Genomic DNA, 21,962 nt, shown 5'->3' with positions numbered 1-21,962 from the left:
TGGGAACTTATGTAAAGGGGAGCTCTGGTGATCAGAGACCGCCTTATATCAGAGTTCCCCTTTACACCAAAGTCTGCAGCATTCCCCCTTACATTATGATCTACAGTATTCCCCCTTACATCAGAGTTCCCCTTGCACTGTAGGGGGAAATCCTGCAGACTCTGATGTAAGGGGGAACTCTGTGCAGAGTTATTTTACCCTGACCTTCATATACATGGAGAAATATGTTTTTTGGACTTTTATTATGACTTAAACACATTGCTAATTTCACCAGCTATATGTTTGTAGCTTATATATTGATATTTGCACTGTTTTGCAAGTCCATTTTCTATACTTTTTAAAGTGTCAGTAGAAAATATGGTTCTGCTAGTAAATTTCATGATTTTTGCCATAAAAAAAGTGGTGCTGTCAGTAAATTGTGTGTGTCTTGTCAGTAAATTTTACTTTGGGGGGTTGACAACACTGATGGGGACACAAAGTGAAATAATGTGTGACAAGCTTGAATCCTTCCCCAGTTTACTCAAAATATAATATTTTGCTTATCTGCCGACATACTGGGTGAGGCTCCCTCGGAAATAATCATTGTCCTCACTACTTTCACTTTCACTTGAAGTTACAAGAAATACCAATTGAAGTGAAGAAATGTGATAGACTGAGGAACGTGCCGTGATAAAAGCACATCTGGTTATCTAACAACGTTGGACTGTTGTGGTAATTAAACTCCAGCCTGAAAAATTTATGAAGCACAGGAGGGGCCGAGGAAGGGTGTGAGACACCAAGAAGACATAGAGGAACTTTGCATGGCCTGAGATTCAACAAGACATAGAGGAAGTTTGCAGAGCCACAGACCACCTGAAAAGGGAAGCAAATCTCTCTGAAAATTTTCCTTAAAAATTAACTGTTAATGCAAACAAAGTATCACATACAGGACTCAGAAGAGATCCCCTTAGGCGGTGAGGCTCAAGGAAGCTCCAGAAAGTGTAACGCACAGGATTAACTCTTCCAGAACTACTGCATAGAAAACAGGTAACCTCTAGTGATTAGCAGTCATGTGTTATGCTGATATCTTTGTTAAACCATCAATGCTCAATGTGAAATTGCTCTGTTCTGTCATTCCTCTCCTACATGGATAAAACATACTTTTTTGCTAGAGAACTACTTAGAACCCCCAAACATTATATATTTTATTAAGCAAAGGCTCTAGAGAAAAAAAAATGGGTGTTGCATATTTTTATTTCACATAGTGTTTGTGAAGCAGGTTTTCAAACGCCGGCGGAGGAAGTTTACCATAGAGCTGACCGAGGTACCTGGTCATCTCTATGACTCTCGGAGGCTGGGCGTGACATTATGACGTCACGTTCGCTCCCTGCAGTTGTAAAGGCAGGTGCCTTTGGCCAATCATGGCTCAGGGGGACTAAGTCCACGCCCCACACTATATAAGGCTGCTTACATATCGGCCGTGTATAGTAGAGTGTTGACAGAGATAGATTGAGCTAGATTAAGCAGGTAGGTTAGTTAGTGGCAGTGTATTTAATATATATATATATATATATATATATATATATATATATATATATATATATATATTTACACATACACACATATATTTATATATATATATATATATATATATATATATACACACACACACACACAGCATATACAGTCAGTCTAGTATATACTGTGCATTTAGTGTAGACTAGATATTCAGTGTAGACTCTATATACAGTCAGTGCAGGCAGTGTGGTATATATACAGTAACACAGTGTATTGAAGTGGTTAAGGGGAACCCTGCACCTAAATTTAAAAAAAAATGGCATAGGGGTCCCCCCAAAAGCCATACCAGACCCTTAACCAAGCACGCAACCTGGCAGGCCGTAGGAAAAGGGGGAATGAGAGGGTGCCCCCCCTGCAAAGCACCTTGTCCCCATGTTGATGGGGACAAGGGCCTCATCCCCACAACCCTTGCCCGGTGGTTGTGGGGGTCTGCGGGCATATCAAGGGAGCCCCCAGATCCCGCCCCTCCTATGTGAATGGGTAAAGGGTACATTGTACCTCTACCCAGTTACCAAAAAAAGTGTCACAAAAGTCAAAACGACAGGAGACAGTTTTGGGCAATTCCTTTATTAAAGAAAAAAAAAGTGTCCCGCCATGTACATCCATTGTCAATCACAGTGTCCGATGGTCCCGAAAAAAAAGGGTGACCCCTCCCCCTCTGATGTCACTTGCCATCACATGACATCAGAAGGGGTGAGGTCACTCAGTTACATCACCGGGTGGCCCCGCCCTTGCCCATATAACAGCTGTCAAAGCTGTGTTTTTTTTATATTATTCGGGACCGCTGGGCGCCGTGATTGATGGTGGATTACATCTTTTTTTTTTTAATAAAGGAATTGTCCAGAACTGTCTGTACCTGATACCCATTCACATATGGGGGGCAGGATCTGGTGACCCCCTTGATAAAGGGGGCTTCCAGATTCCAATAAGCCCCCCACCCGCAGACCCCCACAACCACTGGGCAAGGGTTGTGGGGATGAGGCCCTTGTTTCTATCAACAAGGTACTGTGGGGGGGACTCCAAAGCACCCTCCCCATGTTGAGGGCATGTGGCCTGATATGGTTCAGGAGGGGGGGGGCGCTCTCTTGTCCTCCCCCTTTTCCTGTGGCCAGCCAGGTTGCATGCTCGGATAAGGGTCTGGTATGGATTTTGCGGGAGACCCCATGCCATTTTTTTTTTAATTTGGCACAGGGTTCCCCTTAAAATCCACTCCAAACTTTGGGCGTGGAGTTCCCCTTAATACCTATACCAAACCCGAAGGGGGGGGACCCACGCCGTTTATTTTCAATTATTTTTTATGTATATAGCCGAGATCCGGCAATACATTACAGCCGCAAGCAATTTTAAATTACATTTTTTCCTTTAGAAATGTCATTTTGCTGCGATACTGTTATAAACATGGGAAAGGTGCACTACTTTACAGACTAAGGGGACCCCCAGGCAAAATATTTAAAGATCTTTATTGTTTCACTTTTAGCATTATTAAAATCACTGCTCTTAAAAAAGGTTTTTAAACGTTTTTTTTTGCATTGATACATGTCTCCTGGGGCAGTACCTGGGTCCCCAAACACTTTTTATGGCAATAACTTGCATATAAGCCTTAAAAATTAGCACTTTTGATTTTTCACATTTGTGTCCCATGAACTTTAAAGGTGTTTGCACAAATTTTTTGCCTGTTCGTGGTGTTCTGGTGCGAACCGAACCGGGGGGTGTTCGGCTCATCCCTTCTTTCCAGCCTAGAGGAGAGATGTAGGGTCTTATAGACCCCACATCTCTCCATAAAGAGGACCTGTTATGCCCCATTCCTATTACAAGGGATGTTTACATAAAAAAAAGTGATAAAAAAATTTTTTAAGGGAAAGTGTAAAAATAAAAAAAATGAAAGTAAAATAAACAATAAAAAGAAAATTAAAGCACCCCTGTCCCCCGTGCTCACATGCAGAAGTGAACGCACACATAGGTCACATCTGCAATTCTAGCACAAGACCTCCTCTGTAACTCTAAACTGGTAACCTGCAAACATTTTTAAAGCGTAGCTTATGGATATTTTTAAGTACCAAAGTTTGGCACCATTCCACAAGTGTGTGAAACTGTAAAGTGTGACGTGTTAGGAATCTATTTAATCAGCGTAACGTAATCTTTCACATTATATAAAATAATTGGGCTAACTTTAAACTGCTGTTTGTTCGTTTTTAATTCATGAAAGTGTTTTTTTCCAAATAAATTGCATTTGAAAAATTGCTGCACAAATACCATGTGACGTAAAAAATTGCAATGACCGCCATTCCATTCCCTAGGGTCTCTGCTAACAAAATATATATAATGTTTTGGGGTTCTGAGTAATCTTTATATGTAGGAGAGCAATGCTGGAATTCATGGAGAATGGAAGTGGTTAATGAATTTTAACGCACAAAGCATAATATAATGTAATACAATACTACATTTTTTGGTAAAATCTAAAAGATGATGTTACACGAGTAAATAGATACCAAACACGTCACACTTTAAAATCGCATCAATTCACGCAACACTTTAAAAGCCTTTGGGCCCAGTTTACACTGATGCGACAATCGCTCTGACTTTGGTCAGACCACAGTCGGACCCCATTCTGTGCAATGGAACCATTCTAATTGATGCGATTTGTGTCGCACTGACTTAGAAAAAGGTTCCTGCGCTACTTTTGGTCCGACTTTGGTACGTCTTGCATTGCCTTGTTTTACAGAAGATGCATGCAAGCTGTGCCAAAATCACGCTGGGGTCAGACTTCAAAGTTGCACAGAGTTTGCGAGACTTTGAAGGTGGGTGCAGTGTGAACCCAACCTTAGAGATTACCAGTTTACTTTATCGGCTTCAGAATTACCAGCTGGAAGCACCGATACCTCGATCATCACTGCAGCGATGACCAACATATCACCTTTCCTATCCAGTGACGTAGCACTACATCGCTAGATGGGAAGTGGTTAAAAACATCTAAAGCCAAAACTTTGCTTTCTATTTCCTATAAAAAGTATGGAGGGATTGTGATGAGATTTCTCTCACTCCCTGTTGTATCTATAGGATAAGAAGTGAAGGGAATTGTTTCTAATGAGACATTATTTTCGATACTTTTTTAACCAATTCCAGACCGCCTACCACATAAATACTTCGGTAGGGTGGCCCGGCTGCGTGAAATTATGTACCTGTACATGATCTCATGCACGAGGTCTGGGGCACGTGCGAGCACCACAGCGAGAGCCAATCAGCCGGTCCGGCGGCCACGATGGCCGCCAGACACCGGCGATCATTTTCTGGAGAGGCAGAACGGCAGTCTGCCTATGTAAACAAGGCAGACCGCCGTTCTGTGGGGGAAGAAAATAGAGCTCTTGTGCTTCTGCTAAGCACTCCACAGTTAGCCAACACTCCCTAGGAGCACACTTAACCCTTTGATAACTTTTGTACAAACCAATCAATACACGCTTATTGGGATTTTTTTTACCAAAAACATGTAGCAGAATACATATTGGCCTAAATTGAAGAAGAAATTAGATTTTTTTACATTTTTTATTGGATATGTTTTATAACAGAAAGTAAAAAATATATTTTTTTTTTCAAGATTGTCGGTCTTTTTTTGTTTATAGCGCAAAAAAAACGCAGAGGTGATCAAATACCACCAAAAGAAAGCTCTATTTGTGTGAAAAAAAGGACATAAATTTTATTTGGGTACAGCGTTGCATGACCGCAGTGCCGTATCGCAAAATAATTGCCTGGTCATGAAGGGGGTAAAACCTTCTGGAGCTGGAAATGGACCTTCAATATTTTTTTTTTTATCTTTCCATCTATTAAATCTTCTGCCCTTGTAGTTGTTTAAACTTTGGATAGGAAAGTATTTTTTTCTGTCAATAAATACCTTATACAGCCCACTTCCTGTTTCTTGTCTGGTCATTAGCCTAGGCTTATGATATCATGCACAGCTCTCTCTCTCTCACTCTCCTTGGAGTTTCTCAGGAAGGGAGGGGGAGTCATAAGAGGGTCAATGAGAGCTATAGGGCTGCAGAGCTGGAGGTGTGCCTCTGTGTGTCTGTGTAAATCCAGGAAGTGAACAGGCAGCAGCTTCAGCTGCCCACAGTTAATATGGTTGCAGCCAGACTCAGTGGAGGGAGATTTCTGCAGCATATTTGGCAAGTACAGAATCACAGTATATATAAAATAATATGCAAAGTGGTTGGAGGGAAGCTTCAGAATGGCAAAGATGTTTTTATTACAAATTATGTGAGCAGACTGCCATTTCTCTTAAAGTGGTTAAACATTGTCTTTAAAAAAACAAATACATGTCACAAAAAAGATTCAACAATTAACAAATACCAATAATGTAAATATGTATAATAACAAGGAAAGGAAGTATCCAATCCTACGAAAATTACATGGAGCTAATAAGCAAGACATATGGTATGGTCCAACCAGGGACCCGTGGGATAGCCTGTCCCGGGGGCTGAGGTAAGGGACCTGCAAGCAACGCGGGATAGGATGGAGACACGTCTTTTGTGCCCACCCATTTTTTCTTTCATATTTTTTAGAACAATGTTATTAGCCAGTTTTCAAGGGACAACATAAGATGTTTTTCTTTTTCTTTTTTTTTGTTGCTCTAGTTTACCATGGCTCTCATACCAAGGATGGACAACCCCATCTGTCTGATTGAGAATTCTGCTGATAGAAGGTTGGTTGTAAATGAGAACGCCCAAACAATCCTGGCACAGATCACACAGCCACTGGTTGTGGTTTCCATTGTGGGGCCCTACAGGACTGGAAAATCATATCTACTTAATAAATTATCAGGCCGGCAAAGAGGTAAGAAGAAAGAGACTTTAGAAATGTTCTGTTTCCATGAGATGTGTTTTAGGATTAAAGCCTAATGCCGCGTACACACGAGCGGATTTTCTGTCGGAAAATTCTTGGATGGTTTTTCCGACAGAATTCTGCTCAAGCTTGGCTTGCATACACACGGTCACACAAAAGTTTGCTGAACTTTCGACCATCAAGGAAGCGGTGATGTACAACACTACAACGAGCCGAGAAAATGAAGTTCAATGCTTCCGAGCATGCGTCAAATTGTTTCCGAGCATGCGTAGGAACTGGTACAGACGATCAGAATTTCCGAATAGAACTTTTTCCGACTGAAAAATTGAGAACCTGCTCTCAATCTTTTGCTGGCTGGAATTCCGCCAGCAAAAGTCCGATGGAGCATACACACGGTCGCATTTTCCGACCAAAAGCTCTCCCCGGACTTTTGCTGGTGGAATATCCGGTCTTGTGTACGCGGCATTAGGATTAAAGCTTAACTATATGTTTATATAGTTTGTTTGATCTGGTCCAAGCAAATTATTTAAACTTCACTAAAACCTGGAGTTAGGCTTTAAAACTTAAAGTGGTTGTAATGGCTGAAGGTTTTTTACATTCATGTATGCAGTTCCCCCCCCCAAGCCCCCCATGTACTTACTTACGAGAGTGCCTGCTGTCTCGGGTCTCTGCCTCCTCAATGGCTGAGACACAGCATTGGCTGTCAATCACAGCTAGTGAGGAGGGAGGCGGAGCTGAGCCACATTCTGTGTGCCCTTGGATGCTCTGTGCAAAACCATTACACAGAGCAGGTAAGTATAACATCCCGCCTTTAATATCACTTTAAGTACTGACATGATAAAACACAGGACATACATGTTCTATTCATATCTTTACATGTGCAGGACATCTGTAAGGCCTGGCCACTTGATCAGATTTGATGACTGCTGCTACAACGGTTCTAATTAGCCACTGTCACCATATTCTTATGCCCAGGTACCTGCCATTATGTGATCTACATATCTAGAGAGTCCACACAGGTGTAGCACCCTCTAGTGGTACTAGGATGTGTACAGGTAGAATTTTTGTAGTGTAGGAAAATGTAAGCAACCTTGGCAGGCAGCCAAGCCTGTGTGTTTGATTCTGGGTTGGCAGGAAGCCAGGAAGAGCTGGGTGACTCAAAGGCAGCATCACTGAGACCTCCCACTTGTTTCCAGAACATGCTAGAATCTTCTGGAAAGAAAGGAGGAGAGGAGAGGCAGAGCTCCCCAGAGTATTCTGAGGGCTCTGTCCAATCCTCAACTAGTATTGGCAGGAGTCAGGCTCCCTCAATTACTCAGGGTCAGCCCAGATGGAGATGGAGTGTTAGGCTGTCATGGCCTTTGAAGGAGCTCCCCAGCCTGGGGGGGGGACCTTGGGCCTTGGCTCAGGTGCGGACAGGACCCTCTTACAACCCACAGAGATGTCCTAACCAGGAGGCACAGGAGAAGCAAGAGAGGACAGCAGGAACACTGCCAGGCAAGTCTCCAGGAGTTCCACAGAGGCAACCAGGAGGGCTGGTGAGTTTTCACACGGTCAGGAGGACTGGGGAGGCATGCCTGAGAGGACTAGGAGAGTGCAGTCTGGGATGGGTGCAGAGCCAGTGTAGTGGCCTGTGATGGCACGGGCAGTGGAGAAAGGCAGCTGCAGCCAGGAGGGCTGGCAGGGCCTGAAGATGTGGTGCTGGGATCAGTAGCCACATGGACAGCTAGCACTAGGACTCCCATTCTTTTTGCTACACCAAAGGGGCCCACGGTGCCTGCCTGCAAAGGGCATTTGCTAAGGCCTGGTGGAGCCAGTGTCAGGCCTAAACTATAGTGCTAGCTGTTCCTGGAAGTGAGGAATCAAGTGATGTGCTGGAGGGTGAGATCAGCAATCAGGTGATGTGCTGAAGAGTGAGATCAGTAATCAAGTGATGTGTTGGAGCTAGAAGTGAGGAGGTGTATATACAAGGAGTGTATATAGTTAAAGTCCCTAATTCCTTATTTCTTCAATCAAGTGAGCATCTCAAAACTTACCCTTACCCCATTCAAGTTTAATTCCCCTGAATAAAACATAAAAACAAAGTACAAGGACTGCTTCTTGACTTCTGAGTGTCTGAAGATTGTGTGCCTGGCTGTGCAGGGTGAGAGACAGACCACAACTACCAGCAGCCCCTATGGGGATATCGCTATACAGGCTTAGGTAAATATCTAAGAGACATGTAACCAGAGGTCAAGCCAGCTTTGTCGGAAGCAATGCCAAGGGTTTAAGTAGAAGCCTACTGGAACTTAAGACTTAAGCCACCTATACATTGATCAAAATCTGGTCGGTTCAGCAGGAAGCGGACAAATTTTGATCCATGTATAGGCATTGAGGTTGTATGGTAGTCGATCTACCAATAAACTTCCGTACAACCAACCTATTGGATCTTTGCCTCTTGATCAGTGCTGTAGGCTATAGCTAGCAGGCCTGATCTGTGAACTCTGATGACAGAAAAATTTCCCTTCTGACAGAAAACTGACTGCCTTATGGGCTGCCTTAGGACTGTACCAGGAGATCCATAATTTAGGCAACTGTACAGAATTAAGAGATGGAAGAAGAAACACAGGTTGAGATGAATGTCAGGCAGTTTAGCCAAACACCAAGCACCTGCACTTGTTCTGTGTGCCTGAATACATACATAGAAAATGTGTGCCATGGTATTTGGATAAAACCAGGTTACTGTGGTAAGACTGAAGAATTTTAAGAAGGTGAAAGAGAGGTAGGACAAAAATGCCATAAAGTCCATAAGAAACTGATCATCTAATTCTAATGGATGGAGAACATACAGTCAACAGCTCAAATGATGACCTAACCACAGATGGATGAATAATGTACAAATGACCAGAAAAATGACCTGAAAGTATGGTAGCCAGCAAATTCTTTGCACCTGATTAACATTGATCTAGGTACCTGAATGTGACTTCCTGTAATCCCCTGCATGGTAAAACCGTACTGGGAGAAAAGGGGCTGCACTAAGGGCCAGTGAGATGTTGTGGAATGCACATGTGATAACAAAGAACTTGACAAAAGGAGAGACATGAACTCCTCAGTCTTTTGCTACTGCTTCTTCCTTGTCTAACCACAGAGAGGTTACCTTGTGGTATGTGGTAGAAAAAAGTCAGGTGACCAACCTGGCCAACCTGGCTGTACAGTCTAGTAGAATTGTGTCAATCTCAGAACTAGATGGACAGAAAAACACATTTTTGGTGGGTAAAAACAGTGTATTTCATCTGTGTCACCTATAAGTTTAGCTCTAAAATTACCTAAGGGCAGCAGATCTTTCACTAAAATAATAATTGGTGAGATAGCTACACAACATCACTTTTATCCCTTAGCATTGGAATCCAACCGCAGTTTTTTTTTTCTTTCAGCTAGAAAAACAGAGATCTGCTTGGTGAAAGTCTTCATCTCTTTGTTTTTTTGTTTTTTTTTTGAGAAATAATTGAAAAATTGTGTTTTATAAGGTAGTTCAGCATGTTGGATAATCTCTGAGAATGGCAACAAGCACAAATTGACTGAACTCATTTAAATATTGCATATGCCAGTCATAGGATGGCCAGCTTTAGGGTGTCACCATTGGGAAAAGTCAAATGTATGATGATTTTTTGAGCTATTAGAATATCTATAATGCCGCGTACACACGAGCGGACTTTACGGCAGACTTTGCCCGGCGGACTGGATTTCGTGAGACAATTCGATCGTGTGTGGGCTCCAGCGGACTTTGTTTTCTCAAAAGTTGGACGGACTTAGATTTGAAACATGTTTTAAATCAATCCGTCGAAATCGAGTCCGGTCGAAAAGTCCGCTCGTCTGTATGCTAGTTCGACGGACAAAAAGCCACGTTAGGGCAGCTATTGGCTACTGGCTATGAACTTCCTTGTTTTAGTCCGGTCCTACGTCATCACGTACGAATTTGACGGACTTTGGTGGAGTGTGTGTAGGCAAGTCCGTTTATTCAGAAAGTCCGTCGTAAAGTCCGTCGTAAAGTCCGCCGGGCAAAGTCTGCCGTAAAGTCCGCTCGTGTGTACGCGGCATAAGGCACTTAATTGTAATGGCCCAGTGCCTATTTTCACAAAATGGTTATCATTCTTATTGTTGGGTTTTAATCACATGAATCTGCATTTAAAAGTTAGTGGTGGTGTTCCAGGGAAGGTTCTGCTTCTGGGAAGAAGATAAATATTACATCTATTAAGCTTCTGTAAAGGGGTTGAGCTGCCATCTAGATAAAGGAAGGCCCGTAGACGTGGTGTATCTGGATTTTGCAAAAGCATTTGACACAGTTCCCCATAAATGTTTACTGTACAAAATAAGGTCCGTTGGCATGGACCATAGGGTGAGTAAATGGATTGAAAACTGGCTACAAGGGCGAGTTCAGATTGTGGTGATAAATGGAGAGTGCTCGGAATGGTCAGGGGTGAGTAGTGGGGTCCCCCAGGGTTCGGTACTGGGACCAATCCTATTTAATTTGTTCATAAACGACCTGGAGGATGAGGTAAACAGTTCAATCTCTGTATTTGAGGACAATACTAAGCTAAGCAGGGCAATAACTTCTCCGCAGGATGTGGAAACCTTGCAAAAAGCTCTGAACAAATTAATGGGGTGGGCAACTACATGGCAAATGAGATTCAATGTAGAAAAATGTAAAATAATGCATTTGGGTGGCAAAAATATGAATGCAATCTATACACTGGGGGGAGGACCTCTGGGGGAATCTAGGATGGAAAAGGATCTGGGGGTCCTAGTAGATGATAGGCTCAGCAATGGCATGCAATGCCAAGCTGCTGCTAACAAAGCAAACAGAATATTGGCATGCATTAAAAAGGGGATTAACTCCAGAGATAAAATGATAATGCTCCCACTCTACAAGACTCTGGTCCGGCGGTACCTAGAGTATGCTGTCCAGTTCTGGGCACCAGTCCTCAGGACAGATGTACTGGAAATGGAACAAGTACAAAGAAGGGCAACAAAGCTAATAAAGGGTCTGAAGGATGTTAGTTATGAGGAAAGGTTGCGAGCACTGAACTTATTGTCTCTGGAGAAGAAACGCTTGAGAGGGAATGATTTCAATTTACAAATACTGGTGACCCCACAATAGGGATAAAACATTTTTGCAGAAGGGAGTTTAACAAGACACGTGGCCACTCATTAAAATTAGAAGAAAAGAGATTTTACCTTAAACTACATAGAGGTTTCTTTACTGTAAGAGCGGCAAGGATGTGGAATTCCCTTCCACAGGTAGTGGTATCAGTGGGGAGCATCAATAGTTTAAAAATTTTTTTAGAAAAGGACCTGAACGACCACAACATACAGGGGTATACAATGTAATACTGACATATAATCACACACATAGGTTGGACTTGATGGACTTGTGTCTTTTTTCAACCTCACCTACTATGTAACTATGTAACATCAAATGGACTTTATTATACTGTTATACTTTCACTGCATATAATTAAAACTTTTTGAGCATTGTGTCTACTTATTCCAGGTGTTTTCTCTGTGGATTCTACAATTAAGGCAAATACCAAAGGCATCTGGATGTGGTGCATGCCACACCCAATAAAATGTGATCATACCTTGGTACTTCTGGATACAGAAGGACTTGGAGACCCAGGGAAGGTAAACCTTGGATGATAATTTAAAACAGATTAATGCATACACTTCTAAATATTGACTTCAATATCTGTCTTTTAGGGAGACAAGGACAATGATTGTATGATCCTGTCATTGGCCATGCTCATGAGTAGTGCTGTCATCTACAACAGTAGTGGGGTTATCAATCAGGATGCCCTGGAGAAAGTAAAGTATCCTTTTTGTCAGAAGACAAGCTGTTCCTCCTGAAGCAAGCTTTCCATTTCCATTTCCTTTTATTTTTCCTTTCCTTTTCCTTATCACAGCATCCTGACTCAGTACTCCTTGCAAGAGCCTTCAGTCCAGATGCAAGCAGTGGGCTGGGTCTTGCGAGGAGTAAAGCAAAAATCAAAAATATCTTCATGGGTGAGTGTCAGTCTAGAGGAGTGGGCATCCTTAGGTAGACTGCATTTGCTTGCAGACCTTCTTAGGTAATGTTAACATATGATACTGAGCCTCCATGTTTGAAAGAACTGAACTTTAATGAATGAAAAAGAGTGCCAAGGACAGTTAGGCTGGATAGGAAAGGAGTTCCCTTTTCTTTGCCCAATATCTGAGGAACCACCAGATTATCATTTATACCAGTGTATGGGAAGACTCCTCAGAGGGAGTGGCAAATTCTGAGTGATTTATGTCGAGCATTTAAAGTATATGTGAAGCATAACCATTTGGTGAGTGTGATCACAGGGTGAGCACTGGAGGTGACTGCTTGTGGAGTGAAATAATAAAGTTATCCTTATTGCACAATTGGAACACAGCTATTTGCAGTTATATCATGTGTGGAACTCTTGCACTGACTTTTTAATTAACTTTAACACGTCATGCTTTTTTGGTATTTCTTATAAAGGAGGCAGCAAGATTGTTTTCACTGTTATAGATTCATTGTTAAAACACTTTATTTATCCCTATTTATTATAGTTTGAGTTATATGATTTAGTTATTTTTTACAGAGCAGTGTTTTTAGAGGTTTAATAACTGCTTCCTGCCTGCTGTATAGTGAAATGATGGGTGAGAGCACTCTCATTCTGGGATTCAAGCGTGGTCAGGGGGGCATGCAACATACCAATCAGTGGTGTGCCATGTCCCTCGGGCACATCGCAGCACCTATCATGGTAAAGATCATGTTAAAGAGCCCATCAAGAATATTTGTAGATATAGTCTCTTTGAAATTGTGTGATCTAACAGTGATTCCTTGATTATAAACAGCCTGCTCTCTCTCTAAATCTGTACCCTATCAAAAAGGCATAAAAACTGTGCAGAAACTCTGTACAGTTTTTGTGTTCTGTCTCAGAAAAAAAAAAATTTTATTCCTAGATGCGGTCTGCCTGCTCTCTCCCTCTGGAATGATATCTTATTAGAAAGGATAATACTCTGTGAATAAAATTTGTACTGTGTTTACTGTCTCATAAAAATGCAGATATACACTGTTATAGGTATTTGCAGATTAAATCTGCCTGCTCTCTCACTCTGAAGTTACATCCTATTAAATATGATAGCATACTGTGCAGTAAACCTGAACTATTTATTTATTATGCTTCTGTAAAATCTGCATTCTGTTCTGAAAGTACATCTAACTAAAAAAGGGGTAAATACTGTCCATCTGTCCAGTTTCCCTGCCTTCAGTCTCACAAAATATCACTGTAATATTTAATTTCTATATGAAATCTGCCTGCTCTTTCCCTCTGAAATTGCATCACATTAGAAAGGGTAACATAATGTTCAGCAAATCTGTATATTTTTTCTGAGTCTGAAAATAGACACTATGATTTTTAATTTCCAGCTGAAGTTTGCCTGCTTTCTTCCTCTGAAATTGCATTCTATTCAAAGGATAATGTAAAGTACAGAAAATCTGTCTCAGAAAAAAATACACTATAATTTTCAGATTACTTTTTGCTAACTCCTTCTGAAATTGCATCTGAGCAAAATAAGGAGCACAGACTATAATGCAAATCTGCACAATTTATCTGTTCTCATTCTCAGAAAAAAGACACATTTTTTATTTAAAGATTAAATCTACTTGCTCTCTCTTTCTGAAATAGCGGCCTATTAAAAAAGATTAAAAGCTGTGCTGCAAATATGTCCACATTTTAAGTCTCAGAAAAAAATACACTGTCATTTCCAGATGAAATTTGCCTACTCTATCCCTCTGAGAAGTTTTAGCATTGTCACCAGAACAAGAAGTACATGGAAATGTTTTAACTGGAACACCTATTCTGGTAATGACTGTCTAAGTAATGAAATCCCCAGTGACAGGGGTATTAGCCCTTTCTTACTTTCTCTAAAAATAAAGAGAAAGTTTTGGCTTTGCACAGACTTTCAGACACAAACCCTGATCACTAAAGGTTTAATTTCCTTAATAAAATATGTTCACAGCTCTACATTAAATGTATATATTGAGATTGTACACAAAGCCTCAGTTCAGAAGATGAACACTCAGAGTCAGGAAGATAAAGACAATATGGCACCTCTCTTTGTCTGGGTCATACGGGATTTTACTCTTAAGTCAGACTTGGATGGGCACTCAGTCACCGCTGATGAATATTTGGAAAACTGTCTAAAGAATGTCCTACGTACGTTTCTGACCTATGGTTCAACTCTTTGGCATCTTTTTTTCAATAATGCTAAATTATTTTACCTATTATTTGTATACCTAAAAATCATTTTAGGTCTTTTAGTTCCCATAGCCAGATAGCTTAGTCACTGGAATAAAGTTAGTTCTCCTCATTTACAGTGACAGTCCACCCAATGCTGATGTTATGGTTCCCAATACTGATATTTTTGTTAACCTCTTACACATATGTACAGCAGCAAAGAGGGTTGGTTTTAACACCCACATGTCAAATATATGATGCTTGGATGGCTTAAGTTTCTGTGTTTAGATTGCACTCCTGGTATCTACTAATGATAGGAAGTTGGCACAACCAGCTCCTAAACATGTGACCACTATGACAGCTAGTCATCCAGACCCAATTAAAGGGAACCCAGGGTTGGTTGAATAGAGGATTGGGGTTTTTGGCAAAGTTTTTGGATTATATAACACTACATAATGTTACTTTGTTGAATAAGGCCAGCCATAGACAGTTAGAATTGAGCCATGTGTGGGTAGGCTGAATGTACCAAGTTGATCGATCGATCATCTTTGGTATAACCAGCCGGCCAGATTTTACATGCAATTATTACTAGCGGCAGGTATAGCTGCTAGCAATAATCACTGTCTTCTCCTGGGGCACCCCCCCCGGCCTGGAGAACATAATGGCTCAACTTGTCAACGTTGTCTCTCTCACCTGTGGTTGCAGATAAGAAGTTTGCTATGTGTATGGCCTGCTTAAGCCTAGCTTTTTAATTGTGGTTTTGTCCTATACTTACAGTTTCACTGTATTCAAGTTTATTAGTTTTAAGATTTTTTTCTCTTCATTTTAGCTGTGAAAACACCCAGGGGACACAGGCAAAATGAGATGCGTAGGACTATCAGAGCTCATTTTCCAAAGAGAAAGTGTTTTTACTTTGGATTTCCATCTGCGGACAAAGAGGTGCTGAGAAACATGTCCCAAGTTCCTGAATCAGAGCTAGTGCCTGAGTTTGTCAGGAAGGCTGAGGATTTCTGCAAGTTCATTCTTCAAGAAGCATCAGCAAAAAGATTAAGAGATGACAGAATTATGACTGGATCTGGTGAGTTGAAAAGCAACCTAATGTCAGCAGGGATCTACAGGGCCATTATAAATGTAGCACCACCCTTGAAGGAGCTGCTGGATGTTTGGGTTTTTTTGTTCTTGATTAGGGATGAGCCGAACACCCCCGGTTCGGTTCGCACCAGAACCTGCGAACGGACCGAAAGTTCGCACGAACGTTAGAACCCCATTGACGTCTATGGGACTCGAACGTTCAAAATCAAAAGTGCTAATTTTAAAGGCTAATTTGCATGGTATTGTCCTAAAAAGGGTTTGGGGACCCGGGTCCTACCCCAGGGGACATGTATCAATGCAAAAAAAACTTTTAAAAACGGCAGTTTTTTCGGGAGTAGTGATTTTAATGATGCTTAAAGTAAAAAAAAAAAAGTGAAATATTCCTTTAAATATCGTACCTGGGGGTGTCTATAGTATGCCTGTAAAGTGACGCGTGTTTCCCGTGTTTAGAACAGTCCCTGCACCAAATGTCATTTTTAAAGGAAAAAATCTCATTTAAAACTGCTTGCGGGTTTAATGTAATGTCGGGTCCTGGCAATATGGATGAAAATCAGTGAGACAAACGGCATGGGTACCCCCCAGTCCATTACCAGGCCCTTTGGGTCTTGTATGGATATTAAGGGGAACCCCGCACCCAAATTAAAATAAGGAAAGGTGTGGGGCCACCAGGCCCTATATACTCTGAACAGCAGTATACAGGCGGTGTAAACAAGACAGGGACTGTAGGTTTGTTGTTAAGAAGAATCTGTTTGTAATTTTGAATGGGTACATTTTTAACGTGTTTAGCTCCAGCCAAAAAATCTTTTTTAAGCTTTTTGGAAAACATAGGGAAGGGTTATCACCCCTGTGACATTTGTTTTGCTGTCTTTCCTCCTCTTCAGAAGATTTCACCTCACTTTTTGTCCCAATGAAAAATGTTTTTTGAAAATTTGGGTTTTTTTGTGGAACAAGGATTGGAAAGCATCAGTGGAAAGGAGAATTTTTTTTCCCATATTAACACTTACAGGAGAGAATTTCCCTTCCTAGGGGTAGATTTCATCTCACTTCCTGTTGTCTCCTTCCGTTTGCAAGTAGGAGTCGTTTGTAAGTTAGATGTTTGAAAGTAGGGTCCTGCCCTATATACTCAGCAGAAATTTGGGCCTTAGGTGTTGCTGTGGCCACAACACTGTAAGCCCTCACAGGGCCCTGCTGTGAAATATTAGATCAAGAATTGTAATTACATGCCCCTGTTGAACAGGAGCTGAAAAATTAGGCCTTAGGCACTGGTGCTGGTGCCACAACACTGCAACCCCTCACAGACACTCTAGTTGGAACGCAGGAACGAGCCCTGCTGCAAAGTATTGCATCAAAAATTGTAATTACACGCCCCTGTTAGACAGGGGCAGAAAAATTGGGCCTTAGGCACTGGTGCTGGTGCCACAACACTGCAACCCCTCACAGACACTCTAGTTGGAACGCAGGAACGAGCCCTGCTGCAAAGTATTGCATCAAAAATTGTAATTACACGCCCCTGTTAGACAGGAGCAGAAAAATTGGGCCTTGGGCACTGGTGCTGGTGCCACAACACTGCAACCCCTCAGACACTCTAGTTGGAATGCAGGAACGAGCCCTGCTGCAAAGTATTGCATCAAAAATTGTAATTACACGCCCCTGTTAGACAGGAGCAGAAAAATTGGGCCTTGGGCACTGGTGCTGGTGCCACAACACTGCAACCTCTCACAGACACTCTAGTTGGAATGCAGGAACGAGCCCTGCTGCAAAGTATTGCATCAAAAATTGTAATTACACGTCCCTGTTAGACAGGAGCAGAAAAATTGGGCCTTGGGCACTGGTGCTGGTGCCACAACACTGCAACCCCTCACAGACACTCTAGTTGGAATGCAGGAACGAGCCCTGCTGCAAAGTATTACATCAAAAATTGTAATTACACGCCCCTGTTAAACAGGGGCTGAAAAATTGTGCCTTAGGCACTGGTGGTGGCGCCCAGAACCAAAAATGTTCTTACAAGCTATCAGCGTGATGATTGAGGAGGAAGAGGATAATTACTCAGGGATAGTCACTCAGCATCAGCATAGGCAGTCTTTGAAGGGATCTGAGATATCAAAAAAAATTATTCGGTTACATCAGCATCAGGTGCTTGGTAGCTGGTGGTGATCCAAGACTGATTCATTTTTATGAAGGTCAGTCGATCGACCGAGTCGGTGGACAGACACACCCTGTGATCGGTTACCACGCCTCCAGCAGCACTGAATGTGCGTTCCGAAAGAACGCTGGATGCAGGACAGGCCAGTAGCTCAATTGCATACTGTGCAAGCTCTGGCCAGTGATCCATCCTCAAGACCCAGTAACCCAGAGGATTTTGGGTGGGAAAGGTGTCCAAGTCTGATCTTGCCCCTAGGTATTCCTGCACCATGTAAAACAGACGCTGGCGATGGTTGCTGGAACCGATCATACCTTGGGGCTGCGGACCAAAAAATTGTCTGAACGCATCGGTCAGACGGCCACCTTCTCCACCTCTCCTTCTTTGACTGACCGAAGCTTCAGCAACACGTTGTCCAGAAACAGGAGTTTGTAACCTCCCAGTCTCTGGGAACGCATTGCACAGACCTTTCTGCAAGGCCTCCCGAAGATGTTTCATCCTCTGCTCCCTCTGCGATGGCAAGATAAGGTCCGCAACCTTACCCTTGTAACGTGGATCAAGGAGGGTTGCCAGATAGTATTGGTCCTTCTTGATACCACGAATATGAGGATCCTTACGCAGGCTTTGCAGGATCAGGGAGGCCATGCAGCGTAGGTTTGCTGAGGCATTCGGTCCGGAGTCCTCTGGGTCACTAAGGACGACATGGTCCGCAGCCACCTCCTCCCAGCCACGTACAAGTCCATGTGTTTCTTGGGACTGATCCCTTAAAGACTGCTGCTGATGCTGAGTGCCAGGCTCCACCTCCATACTGACACAATCTTCCTCCTCCTCCTCTTTCCTCCTCCTCGTCCTCTTCCTGTGTGATCGGCGGGCACGCAGGAACACTGTCTGGATAAAGGGGGCCTTGAGAGCTAAGGAAGTCCTCCTCTTCCTGCCTCTGTTCTGCCTCAAGTGCCCTGTCCATTATTCCACGCAGCGTGTGCTCCAACAGGTGGACAAGGGGGACAGTGTCACTGATGCATGCACTGTCACTGCTCACCATCCTCGTGGCCTCCTCAAATGGTGACAGGACAGTGCATGCATCCCTGATCATGGCCCACTGGCGTGGGGAAAAAAAAACAAGCTCCCCTGACCCTGTCCTGGTGCCATAGTCGCACAGGTTCTCATTGATGGCCCTCTGCTGCGTGTGCAGCTGCTGCAGCATGGCCAACGTTGAGTTCCACCTGGTGGGCATGTCACAGATTAGGCGGTTCTTGGGCAGGTTAAACTCCTTTTGGAGGTCCGTCAGCCGAGCACTGGCATTATATGACCGGCGGAAATGCACACAGACTTTCCTGGCCTGCCTCAGGACATCCTGTAAGCCCGGGTAACTGCCCAAGAACCGCTGCACCACCAAGTTAAGGACGTGAGCCAAACAGGGCACATGGGTCATTTGTCCCTGTCGGAGGGCAGAGAGGAGGTTGGTGCCATTGTCGCAAACCACCATTCCTGCCTTAAGTTGGCGTGGCGTCAACCACCTCTGAAACTGCCCCTGCAGAGCTGACAGAACCTCTGCCCCAGTGTGGCTCCTGTCCCCCAAGCACACCAGCTCAAGCACCGCATGGCATCTTTTGGCCTGCGTACTTGCGTAGCCCCTTGAACGACTACGGAGCACCGCTGGTTCCGAGGAAGAGGCCATGGAGGAAGTAGAAGAGGAGGGGGTGGAGGAGAGAGGTGTGTCACAATCATTAGCATTTTGGAGGCGTGGCGGCAGAACAACCTCCAACACTACTGCACCTTGTCCTGCATCCTTCCCAGCTGCCAGCAGAGTCACCCAATGCGCCGTGAAACTTAGGTAACGTCCCTGTCCATGCCTGCTGGACCATGAGTCAGCGGTAATATGCACCTTACCGCTGACCGCCCTGTCCAGCAAGGCATGGACATTGCCTTCCACATGCCGGTAGAGAGCCGGAATCGCCTTCCGTGAGAAAAAGTGGCGTTTGGGTACCTGCCACTGAGGAACCGCACATTCCACAAACTCACGGAAGGGGGCAGAGTCTACCAACTGAAAAGGCAGCAGTTGAAGTGCTAGCAAATTTGCCAAGCTAGCATTCAACCGCTGGGCATGTGGATGGCTGGGAGCAAACTTCTTTCGGCGGTGCAGCAGCTGGGGCAGGGAAATTTGCCTGGTACAATCAGATTGCCCACAAGTACTTGGCTGTGACACACCTAATTCTACACCTTCATTCCTCTCAGTGCAGGTCTCAGAGAGGACTGAAGGTCTAGTGGGGTTGGAAATCTCAGCTGATGAGGAGCAAGGAGAGGTCCTCTTTGTTCTTTGGTGTGGGTCTTTTAGATGCGCTTGCTAACGAACTGCATGGCAGGTCAACATATGCCTGGTCAAGCATGTGGTACCCAAGCGGGAGATGTTTTGGCCACGTGAGATATGCTTGAGACATATGTTGCAAATAGCAGCGGTGCGATCTGATGCACTCGTCTCAAAAAAGGCCCACACCAAAGAACTTTTTGAATAACGCGCAGAGACTGCAGCGCCCTGCACATGTGATGCAGTCAATGTGCTGCCCTTAGGCTGGCCCCTGGAGGGCATCCTGCCTCGTTGGTGATGTGCCGCCTCCTCCTCCTCCTCCTCCTCCTCCTCCTCTCTCCTATCAGGCACCCACGTTGAGTCAGTGACCTCATCATCCCCTCCCTCCTCATCACTGGAGCAAACCTGGCAGTATGCTGCAGCAGGGGGAGCATGACTGCCAGATTGCTGTCCTTCTTTGGCACCCCCTCTGTCCGTGCTCATGTTACTGCCTTCATCGAGCTCAGTATCGTCATCAGAGCCTTCCAAACGCTGGGCATCCTCCTGGAGCATGTACCCAACACTGTGGTCAAACAGTTCGAGGGACTCCTCAGGAGGACATGGTGGAGCTAGGGAAGGAGTCACTGATGACATTGAGCCGAGGGAAGAGGCCGCTGCTTTGCCAGACAAAGCACCCTGGGCATGGGTGAGAGAGGATGAGGAGGATGAGGACGGCTTGGTCATCCACTCGACCAAGTCTTCCGCATGTTGCGGCTCAACACGGCCAGCTGCCAAAAAAAGGCCAAGCGTGTCCCATGGCCACGTGCTGATGAGGATGCACCGTCTCCACGACCAGCACTAGACACAGAGCCTGCTTGCCCTCTCTTATTGGGTTGTGACTGCCTGCCTGTAGTATGAGAACACCACCAACCTTCTACAGGTAGCTTTAGCTGAACACTGTGAGGTGGACGCACCCCACTAACTTGTAGGTTTAGCTGAACACTGTGAGCAGGACGCACTGCACTAACTGTAAATAGTCTAGCTGCCTGACCGTGGTACTAATAGGATCAAAAGAACACCAGTAATTTTCTTCAGGTAGCTTTATATACTGTAACAAGACAAGCCTGCCTGTCAGTAGGAAGATAACAGGAACGGATCTAGCTGAACACTGTGAGCAGGACGCACTGTATTAAATGTAAATAGTCTAGCTGCCTGACCGTGGTACTAATAGGATCAAAAGAACACCAGTAATTTTCTTTAGGTAGCTGTAAATACTTTACCAAGACAAGCCTGCCTGTCAGTAGGAAGATAACAGGAACGGATCTAGCTGAACACTGTGAGCAGGACGCACTGCACTAAATGTAAATAGTCTAGCTGCCTGACCGTGGTACTAATAGGATCAAAAGAACACCAGTAATTTTCTTCAGGTAGCTTTATATACTGTAACAAGACAAGCCTGCCTGTCAGTAGGAAGATAACAGGAACGGATCTAGCTGAACACTGTGAGCAGGACGCACTGCACTAAATGTAAATAGTCTAGCTGCCTGACCGTGGTACTAATAGGATCAAAAGAACACCAGTAATTTTCTTTAGGTAGCTGTAAATACTTTAACAAGACAAGCCTGCCTGTCAGTAGGAAGATAACAGGAACGGATCTAGCTGAACACTGTGAGCAGGACGCACTGCACTAAATGTAAATAGTCTAGCTGCCTGACCGTGGTACTAATAGGATCAAAAGAACACCAGTAATTTTCTTCAGGTAGCTTTATATACTGTAACAAGACAAGCCTGC

At 43.8% G+C, this 21,962-nt stretch overlaps 1 protein-coding gene across 1 annotated transcript in view; it reads left to right on the top strand.

Annotated features, from left to right (window-relative positions):
- The first annotated feature begins 561 nt into the window (after positions 1-561).
- The window catches only part of LOC141148234 (guanylate-binding protein 1-like), a 44,959-nt gene continuing 23,558 nt past the window's right edge, over positions 562-21,962 (top strand). Inside the window, exons 1-6 of the mRNA XM_073635483.1 lie at positions 562-1,026; positions 6,183-6,381; positions 11,921-12,051; positions 12,127-12,236; positions 14,437-14,633; positions 15,484-15,732. Of these exons, the coding sequence (XP_073491584.1) occupies positions 6,189-6,381; positions 11,921-12,051; positions 12,127-12,236; positions 14,437-14,633; positions 15,484-15,732 (880 nt within the window). The 5' untranslated portion in view covers positions 562-1,026; positions 6,183-6,188. The remainder of the gene's footprint in view (positions 1,027-6,182; positions 6,382-11,920; positions 12,052-12,126; positions 12,237-14,436; positions 14,634-15,483; positions 15,733-21,962) is intronic.

This window comes from Aquarana catesbeiana, linkage group LG06 (assembly GCF_042186555.1).
Source record: "Aquarana catesbeiana isolate 2022-GZ linkage group LG06, ASM4218655v1, whole genome shotgun sequence".
NCBI lineage: Eukaryota > Metazoa > Chordata > Amphibia > Anura > Ranidae > Aquarana > Aquarana catesbeiana.
Note: the sequence above shows the minus strand (reverse complement) of the source record. Positions and strands in the feature narration are given on the sequence as shown.